Consider the following 20,003-nt stretch of genomic DNA (forward strand, 5'->3'; position numbering starts at 1 on the left):
TTGAACATGAATGTCGAACATGGTAAGATCCATAAGAAAAAAAATAACAAGTCAAAACAACCAAGTCAATAACATTTCAAAAGAAAAAAACGGGGGGGGGGGGTGGGAAGGGATATGCAGGCATCCAAGTATTTCTCCATTACAACATGAGAGAAGAAATCCTTCAATGGAACTATAACCTATACAATCAACCAAGATACAAAGTCTCCCTCTATCCTATTATATGGCAAGCGAAGGGAGAAATATGCGGCCTAAAACAACAAAGTAAAACAAACCAATCTATCGAAACTCCAGTCAGCAAGGCAGCAAAAAGCAGAACAAGGGAAATCCAAGACAGATTTTAACAATTGAAGCCATGGCAGACAGACAGCACAATGATAAGAATCAAGGCAATCAGGATACCCAAAACGATCAATTTTATCTTCATATTCTGAAGCCACATCTTTCTCCTCATCTTTGTTCCCTGCTGCCTAAAATCTTGGGCCTGTAATTCAATTTTAAATTAAATGCACCCTACATCAGCATATGAGGTATAAAGAAACCATTCCATACAAAATATTTACAATAGAAACTTAGATTGAGAAAAATTATAATATTTTCTAGACTTGATAAGGAAACAACTTCACCAAAGCACAAAGCAGTCGATTCAGTTACCCAAAAAATGTAGACTGTATAGGACTAACCTGTGAACGAAGGTTCTCAGTTTTATCCACCAGCAACTCAATCTTCTCACCACGGTCAAGGACCTGGTCAAAGAAAAGCATTACTAACAAAAAAGAACAACACACCACATGCAATATATCTAAAGTTTCATTCTGTTTTGTATGCCATGCCTGGCAAGTTGCAAGTACAAAAAGCTGGCTACGCATCTTGCCATGTATTAACCCTCAAAACTACATGTGAACAGTGATAGAGTTAGCAGCAGCCTATTACCTTCTCGATGTTTTCCATCATAACACCCTTGACTTCAGAAACCTGAGCCTTCACTTTAGCAAGTTTGCTGATTTCTTCAGGATGGTCCACACAGTACTGCATATGCTCCTTCAACTTGGACCTATTATGTATAAAGTACTAAGCATGTTTCCAGAAAATAAAAATAAATAAATCTATGAGAAGATACATAGAGAGCTAGATACCCAAATTCTCTATTCAGACTTTTGGCCGTAGCAGTTGCAGCCTTTCCTCCACCATATCTCTTGTTGAAGTCTTCCTTAACTCTTTCCAGAAATGCAATTGGAACTTGCCTGCCAGCAGATTCAACAGCAACTACACAGTAGGCTGCAGCATCAAAAGCATTTCATAAACTGAGTATATGAAATATGAAATTAAGAAATTACAAGTTATTAAAAATTCATTGATGATTCTTTTCCTACCGAAGCCAAGATCAACAAAATCATACCAGAAGTCAGTATGTAGAACTATAATTAAAGCCATTTAGGAAAGGAAAGAATCCCTCCCTTCCTCTGAAATAAGGAAATTGATTATGCATGTAATCAATGGCTTCAAAATTAATATACACATTCACCCAAGTAGCAGCTAAAAGAAAGCAGCCAGCGGTAATGTATAAATGAGCACAACATGGATATGCCCCATCGACAGGTATGATTCTTTGATTGAAAAGATGATCATGACAGCGGACACTAATTTTAAATGTCTTACAAGGAGTTCCATTTTTTTCCTTGTTTGTTACCGGTTATCTCTTCGCAAGATCCCTCTGCTTCCCAGCATTTTTCTTTACTTTCTATATGTTAAGCATTCATTTCGTACTACCACCTTAGCACCCAGATGCAGAGCACATGCACATGCATTCATATAAATAAAATTAAACCTACGTCAGACCAGAACGCTTCTTGCAACTTGCAAATTATGCGAACCTATAAATGAGGTTACAATAACCAGATGATGTTTTAGACTCATCTAATTAATGCACCCAGACCGCATATTACATTAATTTGCCAATCCAAAAAAAGAAAAATGGTAGACATCACCCTCTAAAGAAGAATATTACAACATCCATCATTAACATAACTGTCCAGATTCTTAATCATGTTTCATACATCCAAACAAAACATCATTGCGTACCTAAACATTTATATAAGAACACATTATTATCCCCGAGTCACACCAAGAAAACCTTCTCTGTAAGGGTGAATAATGAATACATTTAATGGCTTCAAGTAATCTATCTTTGCTTCGTTTTATTTATTCACACTAGTTACACGAGTATATGCACATGTCAAAATGAGATAAAATCAAGGAAATCAACGTAAAAAGAAGTCGCAAAAATGAATCCATACATCTTTTTCCATACAATCAACAGCTCAAATTAAGTCCCTTCCCCCCTCTCTTCCCTTGGTAAAACCAAACAGAATATAGTACAAAACTAAGAAATGAAAACAAATCCATGCAAAAAGACCTTGCAAATCAAAACTAAGCCTAGATCCAACACATGGCAATACCAATCAACACATAGAGAAAAGCCAAATCAAAACTAAACAACAAAACAGATCGCAAGCTGATTATCATATTTGAAATCATTAACCAAACAATCCGATTTTTAAAGAACAAAAAAAGTCAACTAACTTCAAAGAAAAAAAAGATCAAGACCGCAAATCGCAACCAAACAAAAAAAGAAGTTTCTTACTGAATCCATCTTCAACAAGGTAATTGAAGGTATGGCCATCGCAGGTATAGGTGAACTTGTTGTTAGAAGCAGGGAGTTTCTGGAGACATTGAGCGGCGATACCGGTGAAATTACCGGTGAACTCGGTGTACTCGGCGAGTATCACAGTTCCACGCGCCACGAAGCTGTAGATCAAAGACTGTTGCCCCATCTCTCAAAACCCTAACCCTCAAGCAAAGGATTCAAATCCGCAAAGGTTGAAAATCAGTGAGAGATGACTTAGGAGGGTCGATGGGATCCGAGAAGATATAGAAAACTGAAGAAATGCTGGATTTTTTGCATACATATATATACACACACGTAGGAAATTTGTTTGTACGTATTAAATCTAGGAATTTTGAATTTGATTACTGTCACGCGGTTTTTATTTTTTATTTTAATTTTAAGAGGGTTAATATACCATTTTGGTACCTATATTTGGTTTTAATGTCTAATTTGGTACTTGAATTTTGTGTTTCAATTTGGTAGGTTTCATTGTTCAATTTGGTATCTGAGTTTTTTTCTAATTGATACTTGAGTTGAGTTGTTCTTTGAACAACTTAGTTTAACTTTAATATTCAATTTGATACCTGAATTATTCTTTTATCCTAATTAAGAATATATGTTTTGAGCACACGTGTTAAATATTTAGTGGGCTACACAGTGTTGTTTAGTTTGGGCATTAAATTGAACATTAAAGTCAAACTTAGATATTAATTTATGGATAAAAAATTTAAATATTAAATTAAACATTAAAACTAAATATAAGTACCAAATGATATATTAGACTTTTTAAATTTCTTCCTTTTCGTTATTTGTTCAAACAAACCGGATAATTTACATTTTATGAACAAAATAAAATAAATAGAAATATTTATAAATTTATGTAAAATATGATATTAAAAGATTTATTTGTCGAAAAAAGCCTTTAAAAATGTAAAAAAATCAATTAGGTCTCTATAGCCTCTTTTGTTAATTAAAATAATCAATTAAACTAATTTATTAACGAAATATGTGATACCATGTTTATTGTTAAAATAAATTGACAAGCCAACCAGATGATGACATGTGACAACTTATGGTTTAATCTAATATTTTCTTATAAAAATATTTAAAAAATATTAAAAAATCATTAAAAGTAATTTTTTATAAAATTACTATATATTAAAAATATTAAAATTATATGAACTTATAAAAATAATTATTAAAATAATAAATACTTATTTATATTATAAAAAATATAAAATTTTAACAATCAAAATTATTTTTTCTCTTTTTAAATGTCTTTTAATTGGTGGTCAATAAATGAAGAATAAATTTGAATTTAAGTAGAAATAAAAAAAAATAAAAGGTCAAGCTTAAACAAAGGGAGTGAAAATCTCTACACCATTCACTAAATAAAAGTAAATTAACACAAAAACAAAAACCATAGTTTTAAACCATTCAACAAGTCAACGCAGTTTCAACCCTTTAATTTCTTCAACCAAGAACTACAAATAAACATGGTTTAAAACGTTAATCCCAATTTTGAATCCAACATTAATGAACTTTTTTATTTAAAAAAAAAGTGCATTTTGCACATTAGAACAAAATAAAAAATTGCTTTGTTTAGCTGGTTAAAAAGCTAACCAAAGCAACTATCAACATCAACAATGGCGACATCCAAACCAAAGAAAACGAATACAGCCCAATCATCATCTCAGGGAGTAAAATTTGCTCGTAGGACAACGAGTGGCCGGATTGTGAACTTATCGAGGGATGATGATATGGATGTCACCGGCAATCAATCGGGCCAAAATGATTACATCAATTACACTGTGATGATGCCACCTACGCCTGATAACCAACCCTCTACGGACTCTCATGGTGGGGATGGGTCGAAAGAAGATAAAAGGATGTCGGTAATGAAGTCTGCAAATCATAAGTCAATGTTGTTAAGGAGCCAAACAGGGGATTTTGATCATAGTCGTTGGTTGTATGAGTCCAAAGCCAAGTATGGGATTGGGAATGCGTATTGGCAAGAGGATGATCAATTTGGAGTAGATGGTGGTGTATCAATGTCGGATTTTATGGATAAGCCATGGAAGCCATTGACGAGGAAGGTTCCGGTTAAGTCTGGCATTCTTAGTCCTTACAGGTTCTTGATATTGATACGTTTGGTGGTTCTTTTCTTTTTCCTTGCTTGGCGTTGGAGGAATCCCAACCCGGATGCAATGTGGCTATGGGGTATGTCATGTGTGTGCGAGTCATGGTTTGCGTTTTCTTGGCTATTAGACAGTCTTCCTAAGCTCAACCCTATTAATCGAGCCACTGACCTTGCTGTCCTCCATGAAAAGTTCGAACAGGTTTCTCCGTCAAACCCGACTGGTCGGTCGGACTTGCCGGGTGTAGATGTCTTTGTCTCTACGGCTGACCCTGAAAAGGAACCTCCCCTTGTCACTGCCAACACCATTTTATCCATCATGGCTGCTAATTATCCTGTGGAAAAACTCTCTGCCTATATTTCAGACGATGGTGGTGCCATTCTCACGTTTGAGGCCATGGCTGAGGCAATTCGTTTTGCAGAGGTGTGGGTGCCATTTTGTCGAAAACATGACATTGAACCTAGGAACCCAGACAGCTATTTCAACTTGAAAACCGATCCAACCAAGAACAAGAAACGGCCTGATTTTGTTAAGGACAGGCGTTGGATCAAAAGGGAGTATGATGAGTTCAAGGTAAGGATCAATGGTCTCCCCGAGACGATACGTAAAAGATGTGATATGTACAACTCTAGGGAGGCAATAAAGGAGAAAAGTCTTGCCAAAGAGAAGAACGGCGGGACACTGCCACCGGATTTCCAAGTGGAGAAGGCCACTTGGATGGCCGACGGCACCCACTGGCCTGGGACATGGCTCAATCCAATTGCTGACCATTCCAAGGGAGACCATGCTGGAATCTTGCAGGTATTTTTCTTTTCGAATTTTTCAATCAAACTAATGGAACCCATTTTGCTTTAAAGATGATTGAATTATGGAATGTGTGGTAGGTGATGAGTAAATTCCCAGAACCTGATCCAGTGATGGGTCAGCCAGATGAGAAAAGTTTAGACTTCACAGGGATTGACATAAGGATACCAATGTTCTCGTATGTTTCAAGGGAGAAACGTCCAGGTTTTGACCATAACAAGAAAGCTGGCGCCATGAATGGAATGGTTAGAGCTTCAGCGATATTGTCCAATGGACCTTTTATACTCAATTTGGATTGTGACCATTACATCTATAATTCTATGGCCATCAAAGAAGGGATGTGCTTCATGATGGACCGTGGCGGTGATCGTATTTGCTATATTCAGTTCCCACAACGGTTTGAAGGGATTGACCCTTCAGATCGATACGCTAATCATAACACTGTCTTCTTTGATGGTATTATTTCAAATATTCAAACATACCGACTCTTACTCCAACTTGAAAACTGAATTCTGTTCACCCCTACTCCTACTAACCCCAATTTATAATTGTAATTAAACCAAGTTCTGACATTGACCATATTTTTGGGTGACAACAGGAAGTATGAGAGCACTTGATGGACTTCAAGGGCCAGTGTATGTAGGAACGGGGTGTATGTTCCGACGTTACGCACTGTATGGGTTCCACCCACCAAGGGCAAACGAGTATACAGGTGTGTTTGGGCAGAATAAGTCACCAACTGATACCATTCCAGCGAAGCCAGCACTATCAGGAGAAGATGATGCACAGCCCCTAAATGTGCACCCTGACTTGGATCTTCCAAGGAAATTTGGTAATTCAACCATGTTCAATGAAAGCATAGCCGTGGCTGAGTACCAAGGACGTCCCCTTGCTGATCACATGTCGGTGATGAACGGTCGACCTCCAGGTGCATTACTGATTCCACGCCAACCACTGGATGCACAAATGGTGGCTGAGGCAGTGGCTGTCATTTCCTGTTGGTATGAGGATAACACGGATTGGGGTGACAAAGTAGGTTGGATTTACGGGTCCGTGACGGAGGATGTGGTGACGGGATATAGGATGCACAACCGTGGGTGGCGATCGGTGTATTGTGTGACCAAGCGTGATGCATTTAGAGGAACTGCACCAATTAACTTGACGGACAGGCTTCACCAAGTGCTGAGATGGGCCACTGGATCAGTCGAAATCTTTTACTCTAAAAACAATCCTTTGTTCGCAACTCGACGACTCAAGTTCCTACAACGCATTGCCTATCTCAACGTTGGATTCTACCCATTTACCTCCATTTTCTTGGTGGTTTATTGCTTCCTCCCAGCTCTTTCACTGTTTTCAGGACAGTTCATTGTGCAAGGCCTCAACGTCGCCTTCCTTCTTTATCTCTTTGTCATCACTGTAACCCTTTGCTGTATGTCCCTCCTAGAAGTGAAATGGTCCGGGATCGGGCTCGAGGAATGGTGGCGAAATGAACAATTTTGGGTCATTGGTGGAACAAGTGCTCACTTAGTGGCTGTCATCCAAGGTCTCCTAAAAGTAGTAGCCGGAATTGAGATCTCATTCACATTGACCACCAAATCGGCTAGCGAAGATGAAAACGACATATATGCGGATCTTTACCTTGTGAAATGGACCAGTCTGTTCATAATGCCATTAACCATCATAATCGTTACCCTATTGGCAGTGGTGATAGGGATATCGAGACAAATCTACAGTGTGATACCACAGTGGACACAGCTGTTCGGAGGACTGTTCTTCGCATTTTGGGTATTGTGTCATATGTACCCATTCGCCAAAGGATTGATGGGAAGACGAGGAAGGGTACCCACCATCATCTATGTTTGGGCAGGGCTTTTGGCAATTTGCATATCTTTGCTTTATGTCACACTCAATCCACCTGGTGATCAACCTGGTGACGCAGTTGTATTGTAAAAATACCATCAGAAACCAACCTTATGCACTTCTCACTTCTTCATCCCCTTCCAATTTTTTTATTATATTCATTATTTGTATTTCTTAATAATGTAACAATAAGGCCCCGATTGAAATTTATTTTCTTTTATTTTGAGAAACTTCTTTAATTTTTATTTTCAAAAACCAAATTTCAATTTTTCAACCCTACATTTTTTGGTATTTTAGTTTTGTAAAATGAAAATATATATTTTTTTAAAATCAATCACACATTTAATGCTTTCCCATGTTATGATTTTAATGGATGTGGTTGATAGTAAAGTTACTTTACAACCTTTGGTTCACTAATAATAACTTACGAATTTATCCTAATTAAATAAAATAAAATATTTATGTATTAAAATTTTATCATAAAATTTATTCTTAAAAAATATTTAAATTAAATATTTAATATAAAATTTTAATTGATATTTTTACATTATTTTTTCAAAGCCGCAATGTAACATAATTTACTTAATTTGGATATTGAAAAAAAAAACATAATTCACTAATATAATACATAACTGCTTGAAATTTGATTGATCATTGTCTCCTCTATTTTACTTCTAAATTGGCCATCAATCATTTGCTTACTCTTGAAAACCATTTCAGTAGAATTATATATAACAAATCATAATTCAAGGTAAAGGTTATGATCAAATCAATCTTAGATCTAATCCTAAACTTTATTTTTTTTCCTTTTGCTCGTAAAAATTCATAATATTATAATAAAATTAAATTTTAAATTAATATATCAAAAAAAAAGAAAAACGATAGAAAATAAATATAATATTAAGGAAAAAATCTTACTTTCGAAAAATATGTTTAGTAGTGGAGAAAATCAAGTAGGAAGGAGGCAATGACTTTTTTTATTTATTTACAATATTTATTAATAAACTAATATCCTAAACTAACATAAAATAAGGTTAATTTAGTCTTGATATTTTTTGAAACTTTTCAATCTACATGTGAAAATAACTTTCTCACGTTTTATCATGGAATTACATTGTCATGTTGATGAGAAAATAACCTCCAATAGAAAGTTAGATTTAGAAAAAAATAAATAAAATTTGACATACCAAACATTAAAATCACTTTTCAACTAATTAAATTTTTAAGAAAATAGTTATTTTCCATCATACCAAATGCTACCTAAGCCCTTGAAAAATAGTAGAATTTTCATACAAGTCTATAGTTATTATTAGTATTGGTATCTATCAATGGTGAAATTGATGTTAAACTAATCACTAGAAGATTTCGTATCAGAATAATTATTTTATTATATAAGTCAATGTTTTCCACCATTCTACACCGACCAGAAAAATTAACCATGCATATGCATATTACTTATTTCATTTATAGTCAAAATCACTTCAATACAAAACTTTATAAAAGAAAATAAAAATTGTTTTTGAGGATACAATGAAGCCTAATGATTGTTTATGTTTTGCACTGCTGGAAACAGTTCATTGAGCACTAAGCAAAGCATAACAAACATACCAATTTTTATAAAGAATTCTTTACAGACCAATATAGGAATATAAATGATGATGAGAGAATAGAAAAAAAAACTTTGTTTCTATATTTTTGAGTGTGTCGTACAAATGAAATTTCACTTCTATTTAGACGAGTTCTTATAAAGAGACATAATTATTTAATGGATAATCACATCTTTTAACAATAAATATAGTTACGCAATAGATATCTACTTAAATAATTATTACTGTTTATTAATAATTAAGTGAAATAATTCTTGTTAAACAATAGATATAGCTCATTTTTGTGTATTTTATCTGCAAAACTAAAAGCTTTGGAAAAAAAAATGGTACATGTTGGGAGCAAAAGCACTTTTGATTATACAGAGAAGTGCAGGCTTGGATATGTCTACAACAGTCTACGTCTGCTATATTTTATTTTTAATTTTTTTTCCAATGATGTATGAAATCATACATATGATTTAAAATGCTTTCGAACCAAGAATTTAGTTTTAAAAAATGGGTTTGAAATGTGAAAAAGGTGCATTTTTAAATTAATAAAAGTTGATATATGAATTTAATAAATTCATTTCATCCAAATGTAAATATTTAAATGTCCAAATGTAAATATTTAAATGTCAAAAGTACAGTGATAGACAGCGAAAAACTACTTTTGATTTCAAAAGCATGACAAAGTTATTTAGAAAATGGCATTGATGATATTAATGTTATTGACCAAAATTTTATCTTCCAACTCAAACAATGCAGTATATATGGACAATCGTAAATTTTCATGTTAAAGTCGCTTTAAGGAAAGTAGAGATGGTGTCATTAAATTTTTCAAGAGATAAGTAGATAGAGGTTGAAATGGGTGAGCTTTCGAATCAATGTGGAGATGATGGAAACGTGGAGTCTAGTCTTAGGGAGGTTCACTCAAACTAAGCCTTATTATTTAAGGAATTGAGCTTAGGCCTAAACATATTTATAGGTAGACTTTTGATTGCAGTAAATTGTATTGATAGTGTGCTTTTAGTTGGGAAGTAAAATCTTTTTTCTAATAATTACAGTATTTAATTTCACCCTCATCATTGTTTTTAATCATAGGTATACCTTAACTTAAATAAAATTGAAAAAAATATTGTAAAATTTAACTTACTTTAAACATCATTCCCCTATTTTGGTTTAGAATATACTAGTCAAAGAGATCTTGTCTCTTGTTGGCTAGTTGACAGGTTTAAAATATGGCTTTCTTTTAGCCAATGATGTAGAGGGTTTTAATCCCTTGGAGCTTGGCCTTTGAATTTCATTTCTACAAGCAAATAAGGAAAAAAAAAGAAGAAGAAGAAGAAGATTGAGGCAATATACATAGAGCCTTTAAAAATGGTGTAGATTAATTATGTCTCATTTTGAATATTAAAAAAATAATATTTTCATAAAAAAAATCATTCAAATAGTTCACTTTGAGTGAAAAAAAAAAGTTATAATCTATCAATCGAGTAATTATTTCTTTTAAGAATTTATCTAGGTTCAATTAATTATTGTATCAAAAGAATAATTTTTTATTTAACATAATTTATGTTATTAATTTTATAGTTGAAGGCATGTGATGGGTTATTTGGAACTAAATTCATGTTTGATTACATAATATTTTTGACTCTTAAGCCAAGAGATTATTCGCAATAATAATATTAGTTGTTGCTACTAAACGGATGATATAAACGATTAATCAATACTTCGACAATAATAAGATGTTAGTTAAAATGTACTACAAGTCTTTATACCTTTTACATTTGAAATTTAATTCTACTTTTATTTGGGAATTAAAATTTTAGAATTTGGGTTTCAAATTTTAAAACAGTATAAATTAAGTAGTGAATTATAAAATTTAACATTTATGATAACTCCTCAAATCCATAGAGTTGTTAGAGGAAAAATATTTTTGGATTTTTTTTATACTTTTTTTATTTATTTTAGATTGAATCTCAATTAATTTATCAATAATATGTGCATATTATCATTACCATTTTCATATAAATGAAATCTAAATCTGAATTTTCAAAATTGAAGTTCCCAAAGAGAGCATTAAGATATTTAGTTTTTCTACCTCTATAAATTTAAAAATGCAAATTCAACGGTTAATAATATTAAAATTTTCTATTAAATTTAAGTTTATTACAAACATCATTTTCTTTTCTATTTTCTATTAATTTCAAAATATTAATAGTTTTAACAATTAAACCCGAAAATTAGAAAATTTGAATTTCAAATAGTATAAAAATTCATAGCATAGCATATATTAATCTTATTGAGAATTAATTGGGGGTTTAACAATGACTATAAAACCATATTTTGGACCTTGATGACTACAAATTCAAACTTAATAAGAAAAGATTGAAGAATAATATATTTTATTAATGCAGACTAAGACTATTGTAACACCCCTAATCCGTATCCGTCGTCGAAACAAGGTTTTGGAGCATTACTAGAATTTGCAGATCATCAAAAAAAATTTTAAATACTTACCGATTCAATGCTTCATATAAATAAATATATTACCATTCAATCAACAGTTTGGCACTTGTATAAGCATCAAACAGCAACATTATTAGTATACTTGCACATATCTCGTATAAATTCAACATTGATATATCTATTTTCTCAACATATCGCACTTGAGTTTAATAATAGTCTCAACTTATATAATTTCCTTGTATCAACATATCAAAGATAATCATATATGTACATGTCATAAAACATATCATGCTCTTACAATTTCTTCATAAACATATATCATTCATTTCATTATATCAATATTTCATGCTCCATCATTTTCATATATTTTATGTATATTTATTCCGATAATAGCTTATATCAAACTTAACATAAATTATATTTCATGTACTTATACTTATTTCGTTTATCTATCTTCATAATTATTTCATACAACTATTTTGTACATATATTTCCATATAACCAGTTCTTGTAAACATTTCACACAACCATTTCATATAACCATTCATCGTCTGATACATATTACCTGAATATCAATTGTTTAACAGATGTCATAGCGTCTCCCATCCACGGTCTTATCTATCTTTAACATGATGCCATAGTGTCTTTCAATTATGGTCTTACTCATTTTCTGTCATGTTGCCATGGTATCTTTCAATCATGGTCTTGTTCATTTCATATCATGTTGCCATGGTATCTTTCAACCATGGTCTTATTCATTTCATATCACGTTGCCATGGTATCTTTCAACCATGGTCTCAACCATGGTCTTACACATTTCATATCAGGTTGCCATGGTATCTTTCAACCATGGTCTTATACATTTCATATCAGAGAGCACACTCCCGCGACCCTCATCCTTACAGTGGGATTACCAGTCCAGGCTAAATCCCCTGCAACGACAATTACTGTAATGAGCTTGGATCTGAATTACCAGTCCAGGCTAAATTCAAACCCTAATTCGGATTACCCGTCCGGGCTAAATCTATTTTACACGTATTCTTCGGGAGGGCTATATTAGAATAGGATCACCCGTCCGGGCTAGATCCTTTTTACCGTCAATTCCTTTTCAAAGATCTATCGAATTTTTCCTTTCATTCAACCAGGATTTATTTTCAATTTATATCGAGTATTATCAATATTTCATCAATTAGCATGAATTGAACATTCAAATCATATTTTCATCACATAACCACATATTTCAAGTATTTAAAATACAATTCAAGTTACACAAACTTACCTCATTGCTTGTTTGTGTTTATAATTTCATTAATCCGATATATTTTCTTTTCCACGATCAAGCCTCATATTTGAGTCGTCGGGATCTTTATAAATAAATTTGATCATCATTTTCATTCATTTCATATTCTAATGCATTTAATTAATGCTCTAGGCGAAATTACCATTTTGCCCCTAAACTTTTAATTAATGATAATTTCATCCTTAGGGTCAAGAAAATAAAATTCTTGCAATTTAATCCTTATTTCCAACTATTATTCTCATATATATTGATAACGGTCCATGAATTCTATAAAATATCAGAATTTTCCATAATTTCAACACTTTTCAATTTAATCCCTAAAACATGTTTTCCCCCGATCTTGAACTAAATTAATAATTTCATTCAATTTTATAATTTAAATAATAAAATAATCCATTTCATGCAATTTGGTCATTTCTGACATTTTTACAAAATTGCCCATAAAATTTTACTTTTATTCAATTTAGTCCCTGAGCCTAAAATATGCAAATTAGCCATGCTAAAAGAATATTCATACATATTTTTCCTCCTCCTACTCTCCATTACACATCCTTAATATAGATAACACACTTGTAAGTAACATTATCCATAATTTTTATTATTTACTTTTATGAATATTCAAGCTGTCTATCTGCATCATAGTCACTAAATTATTTATATCTGGAGCTATAGAACTCTAAATTAAGATCCGATAATTTTTCCTGAAACTAGACTCATATATCTTCTTACCATAAAATTTTCAGAATTTTTGGTTTAGTAAATAAGTACAGTTTATTCTTTAAAGTTACCCATGTTCTGCTGTCTGACAGTTCTGACCCTTCTTCACTAAAATTTATTATCTCGTCGTACAGAATTCGAATGATGTTTGCGTTTATTTATATTGAAAATAGACTCATTAAGGATTATAAAAATATAAATTTAAACCCATAATTATTTTTATCCATTTTTTTATGATTTTTCAAAGTCAGAACAGGGGAACCCAAAATTATTCTGACCTTGTCTTACAAAATTTATTATATCTCGTGATTTACAATTCCATTTCTTACATAATTTCTTCTATAAGAAACTAGACTCAATAAGCTTTAATTTAATATTTTATTCATCCTATAATTCGATTTCTAAAATTTTTGGTGATTTTTCAAAAGTTAAACTACAGCTGTTGTCCAGAACTGTTTTAGTGCAAGATATTAATTACCATGTTTATAACACCCTTATTTTCTTTTTCTACACTATTTCTCATCACTTTCTCTTATTTTCTCTTCACTAACATGACAAGAACATAAGACCATATATAATAAAACTCTAAATCAACATCAATTCCATACTTTTTTCAACAATATTAAACTTAAAAATATATTGAAATCTTGATGTTCTTACCTTTTCTTATTTACTTCAATCTTTAACTTAATTTTTCTCTCTCCTCCAGCTTCTATTTCTTGAACCCAACTTGATATTCTTGCTCCCCATCATCTCCTTGCTATCTTTCTCTCTTTATGGCTATGGAAATTCTTTCAATTTTTAGGTGAAAATAATAAATTTTTGATAGAAGGACTAAATTGTAAAGAAAGAAAACTTCTTTTCTTCTTCTTCTCTTACGTTGGTTTGCATGGGAAAGGAAAGATGATGATTCTTCATCTTTCTTTCCTTATATATACTAAATAAAATAATAACAAAATAATAAAATATCATTTAAAAATTAAATTAAAATATTAATAAACTATTATTTATTTATTTAATCTAAAATATCTCCAACATATCATTGCTTTCTAGATTTCTCTCTCTTCCAATTGACCATTTTGCCCTTTATTATCTTTTAAAATTTCATCCTTGAGTCATCATTTAATTTGGTAAAATTACAATTTAGTCCCTCATAGTTCTTCACCTATTTAATTTGGTCCTAATTCATCCATTTTCCTTAGTTTCTAGATCATTCCACTCTTAAAATATTTACACTATTGGTCCTTCAACTTTTCATATTTACACTTTAACCCCTCAATTTTTGAGTATTTACTCTTGTGCAACAAAAAATTTCTCAATTTTACAATTTAGTCCTTTCTTGAATTAATATATCATAATATACTTCTCAATTTTGACATAACTCAAAACTTCCCTTTTTGTCACTTTATTTCCTTATTTTACTATATCAAGGATAATATTTTATTGTAAAAATTTTCGGGGTATCACAACTATAATATATTTTATAGTATAAATTAAGATTTGTACTTATGTGTATATAATATAATAATTGCATCTGCTTCATGTTCTATATAAGAATGGTATAAAATATCATTTTTATATAAATTTGTCAAGTTTACAAGTTATTATGTTTATATCGCATTCTAATTAGTTTTTATTTATTTATTCTCATATTATTATATAGTTTATGTATTAAAATTTTATTTTTAAAATAGTTCTCAAATTTATGTCATATACCAATCATATTATTTTTATCATAATTGTATTTATACTATAAATCATGAAGCATGGCATAATGATTCTTTACTTCACCTTATTCACGTAGTTGGAGATTTGATCATCGCTCATAGGGATGAAGCATATTTCAATTACTTTTTCAGAGAGTACTTGCGATAAGAAAATTAATTACTGCTACCAATGATGAATACTCTAATTTTAACCGATATATATATTGTTTCAACATGCTAATAATATATATTAACAAGCTAATAATAGTTATTTAATTTTTTTATAATAATATATAAGATCTAATAATATTTATATATATATATATTTTTTAACTTGGCAACTGATATAAAAATCAGCAGTAATGTTGACTCAAATATATAAAATTTGGAATTTAATTGAATATTATCGTTTTAGTGTGACAATTGACAAATATTGAACTCATCTAGAATTGAATGTTATTAAATTTATTTGAAATTTTAATTTAATTTTTTTGTTCATTTTATTATTATTATGTTAATTTGACTAAAGAAAATCATGTGAAACCAAGTCATGATTTATTACCCTTAAGGTAAATTCGCTTTCTAGTCCCTCTAATATTGCTGGCATAGTTATATTATTATTATTATTATTATTATTATTATTATTATTCTTCTTCTTCTTCTTTTGTTGACTTCTCATGTTGGGATTCTATAAAATATTTGTAAGATCCAATTTTGGCCCGGGCCCATATACATACAATAGACAAAAGACAACAGTCCGAACCTAAGTTACAGCAGGCCCAATTCATAAAAACAAAGACTTGGGTCCAAAAATAAAAGCCTGATAGGCCCAAAGTTTTGGGGTTTTCGGGAAACCCTGGGTCTTCATGCGCCGCACGAATGCGGTCACCACGCTCTCCACCTTGCACGTCCGGCCAACTCGCGTGTAGCACGACCCACGCCCCACGTTCACCATACCTGCAATTAGTAGAAGCAAAGAAATCGTTCTAAAGTTGGCTATAAAAGGCCACGAATTTTCATTTGTTAGGGAGATTTTTTTGTTTTGGAATACAAAATACACACAAAGAATCCAAGAGCAGTGAAAAGAATACTTCAAGGTGGTTCATCATTATTTTATTCTGTTTTTTTATATCGTAGAAAGGAGAGGAGTCGTATCTTTTGATTTGCTAGCAAAAGGGGGAAATTTTCGGCCTTCCGGTGGCCATCTACAGCAGTGCGTGAGGCGGCAGAAGAGGACCTGGGTTTTTGCCCTTTAGGCTAAGAAAGGAAAATGATGGAAATATTTTAGGTTTTTTTTTTTTTTAAAAAGGTTAAAATGTTTTTTAAAGCAGGTTTTAAGTAATAGAAGGAAATAGCATTTGGAAATCGAACAGACAGCTTTTTGACTTGGTCTATGCGCATAATTTCTTTGAATGGTTAATTTGCGCAATTGGTCCCTCCCCTCTTGCACTGGTTTGTAATTGAAGCTTGTTTATATTTTCTATTTTTTTTAAATTGTCCCAGATATTTGCGCGTCCATTCATTTCAGTCCGCGCTGAAAGGAATTGTTTTGGGGCATGGTTTATTTTCTTTTTCGTTCCTTGTAAATTTACACACGATACATTTGGGTCCTGATTTTGGTTTTTAACGACTTATTTTATTTATTAATTGTCCCATTTAGTTTAATTTTATTTCAATTGAGTTTTTTTCCCATTTCAACATGTATAATCCATTACTTCTTTAATTTATTTAGCATTCAACTTTTTTAAAAAATATATATATTATTTAAACATACATTTTGAGCTACTTTAATCATTTTACCTTGTTTTTTATTTGTTCAAATTGTAAATTGTTATTTTAAAATTCTATTTTATGTAGTATCATTTTAAGTTCTTGTATAATATATGATTAAAATACCTTTATATACTATTATTATATATATATATAATTTTTTGATAAAATTAGCCCTATTCTATATACATTATTGTTTTCATATTATTTTATGTAAATATTTTCTTTTAAATTTATTATATATATATATTCTCTTTAAAATTTATTTATGTATAATTTGAGCTTTCTTTTAAGGATCTTATTTGTAATTGTATATTTTATTTATTTAGAATACTTTAGTATCTTTGTGTATGCATTATTAATGTTTTTTTCCCTACATGCATCATTAGTCACATCAATTTGTTTTACTTGAAGTTATGTTATATACTATTCATTTCGAATTTCTTCTTGTATATTATATGTTTTAATAATTGTTTATGTATTATCAGTTTTTGTGTACATATTAGTTATGTTGAATTTTAACATGTGTTATTCCTTTATATATTTTTCATACGGGTTTTTGAATTGTTTTGCTATGGTTCCTAGTTTTCATATGGTCTTATGTATTATGAGTTTTTTTTCATAGTTTATTGTTTTATACATATAATTATATTTCTATTTCTTATTGTTGTATCATGATTATAATTCTCATATCCACTTAATATCGATTGTCCTTTATTTCAAACAAATCAAGCAAGTATATTTTGACTCGGTTTTTGTAATCGCTTATTTGAAATTTCACAAATCAAGGCAATGTTTCGTGTTTGGAAATTCGAGGAATCGTGTCCTAATGTGTTGGATGTTGATTTATCGTTAGACCAAATAACCGAATACCCTTTTAAAAATTTTCGTCTCGTGTTTTGGAAATCATGAGGTGATCTCAGTTTTTGGAGGCTTAAAATATCGTGTCCTAACGTGCTGGATGTGGTATTTTATTCCTTTGGAACGAGTGAATCTTAAAATCCAACTTGAGTTGTTTCGCATGTTTTGGAAATCATGAGGTGATCTCAATTTTTTTTTGGAAGTTTAAAATATCGTGTCCTAACGTGCTGGATGTGGTATTTAATTCCTTTAGAACGAGTGAATCTTAACAAACTCGAATTGTGCACGCACTTTTAAGGGGATCGTATTTCATTTTTTTTTATTTTCAACATTAGAACATAAATTAATCAATTAGGTACCAATTTTGGGCATTACGAGGGTGCTAATCCTTCCTCGTACGTAACCGACTCCCGAACCCATTTCTTTTCTTTTTTTTTTCGTAGGCCAAAACCCATATTTTAATAAAATGATTTATTAGGTGATCCGATCACACCTAAACTAAAAAAGATTGGTGACGTCTCCTTAATTCGTTTTTAAAGTCGATCCCCGTTTTTTCCAAACTTTTAAAAATGGTTTCGACAATATTCTTAATTAAATTTTAAAATTACAAGACAATATCTTTAAATTAATTTGGTTAATGATTCTTTTGTCACTTAATCCCTGAATTATTTATAAAAGTAATTTTTTAGTATTTTCATGATACTGGAAATTTTATTTCTCTGAAAAATAAAAACATTTTATTGCATGTATTTGTCTTAAAGGATCATAATTAAATAGGATAAATATCAAAACTATACATCAATTATGGTTTAATGTGCCATTGTATAGATTGAACTTTAATTTTGTACAATTTTATACATAAAATTTTGATTTAATCTAATTCTTGTAAATTGTTAACACAATTATTGATATAACATCATTTTATATTTATATTTTACATACATAAATAATTATACTTATCCAATATAAAAATAAATTAATGTTCTTTAAATGTTTATGATTAAATCAAAATTAAATTTCATGTATACAATTACACATTAAATCAAAGTTCGTATATAATTTTAAGATTTATCCCAGTTAAATACAATATTTCACACTTTTAATATTCAAAATTGTTGACAGCACGAAATTAGTAAAGTGCTGATTTTAAACATTACGAAGTACTAAAATTTTCTCTACGCACGCATAATTGACTCTCGAAGTTAATATATTCTCTAGAATATAAAGTAGACCTCAAATTTGTATTTTATTTACAAAAAAAAAGATTTTAAATTTTTTTATAATAAATGATTTTATAAATACCAAAATTATTAAGACAATACAAAAAAGTATCAAAATTTACTAAGTATTTACTAAATATTTTCTTAATCAAGTTTAACTTTTTTACCCACAAAGAATAGCTTAGTTGAGAGTGTTAATTTCTTTGATTATGCATAGTTAATAGGGGATTGTTTTAAATGGAAGCATAAGAATATTCACATTTAATTTTTTACCCCATAAGAAATGTAAATTTTTTACTTGAAAAATTTGCTTTTATGTATTACTTGAATTGTAGAGTATAAGATTTTTATTCTTTGTGGCTGCCGCTGAAGTTTATTATGTCATGGTGACGACGGTCATATCTCGTCATCATATTTTACACGACATCCAATCAATTCCCACTTGTGGACACTTCCAAAATTATATATAATAAAATATTTGTGGACACGGTCCTCGTACCCATCACTAGCTAAGCACATTTTGATTCTTTTAAGGTATGATATATATACATAGGTTGACGGTGATGATAGTAGTTTTTAACGAGATAATGGAGAAATGTATGTTTGATAGTTATAAACATTAAAAAAAGAAAGAAAGAAAGCATTAAATATATTAAAATAAAATATGATGAAAATATTAAACTTCTCTTTATATGAATTATGAAACCAACAGCATATAAGTATAACATAAGAAGAAACAAATTATTGAGAAATTAATATATCATGTGAGCACAAAGGAAATATAATTTAAAAAATACAAAAAAATTTAAAAAGGACAAATTTTATATGTAATTTTTTTTTTAAAGTTAGACCATGATGTAAATATATATGTGTGATTTGATTACATCACTAGAATTGTTTATTA

The 20,003-nt window shown here is 30.6% G+C and overlaps 2 protein-coding genes across 2 annotated transcripts; one reads left to right on the forward strand and one right to left on the reverse strand.

Moving 5' to 3' along the window:
- On the reverse strand, window positions 1–3,023 carry LOC107890576 (vesicle-associated membrane protein 721). The gene is made up of 5 exons (XM_016815066.2): window positions 2,645–3,023; window positions 1,137–1,278; window positions 934–1,054; window positions 684–746; window positions 1–484 (listed from the first exon to the last, which is right to left on the reverse strand). The coding sequence occupies exons 1-5, from the start codon at window positions 2,832–2,834 to the stop codon at window positions 341–343; spliced, it is 660 nt and encodes a 219-aa protein (XP_016670555.1). The 5' UTR covers window positions 2,835–3,023; the 3' UTR covers window positions 1–340.
- Window positions 3,024–4,156: 1,133 nt separating this feature from the next.
- LOC107942314 (cellulose synthase-like protein D1) lies at window positions 4,157–7,731 on the forward strand. The gene is made up of 3 exons (XM_016875965.2): window positions 4,157–5,607; window positions 5,691–6,066; window positions 6,209–7,731. The coding sequence occupies exons 1-3, from the start codon at window positions 4,315–4,317 to the stop codon at window positions 7,558–7,560; spliced, it is 3,021 nt and encodes a 1,006-aa protein (XP_016731454.2). The 5' UTR covers window positions 4,157–4,314; the 3' UTR covers window positions 7,561–7,731.
- Window positions 7,732–20,003: the final 12,272 nt, after the last annotated feature.

The sequence above is a fragment of the Gossypium hirsutum genome, chromosome A09 (assembly GCF_007990345.1).
Source record: "Gossypium hirsutum isolate 1008001.06 chromosome A09, Gossypium_hirsutum_v2.1, whole genome shotgun sequence".
Taxonomy (NCBI): domain Eukaryota; kingdom Viridiplantae; phylum Streptophyta; class Magnoliopsida; order Malvales; family Malvaceae; genus Gossypium; species Gossypium hirsutum.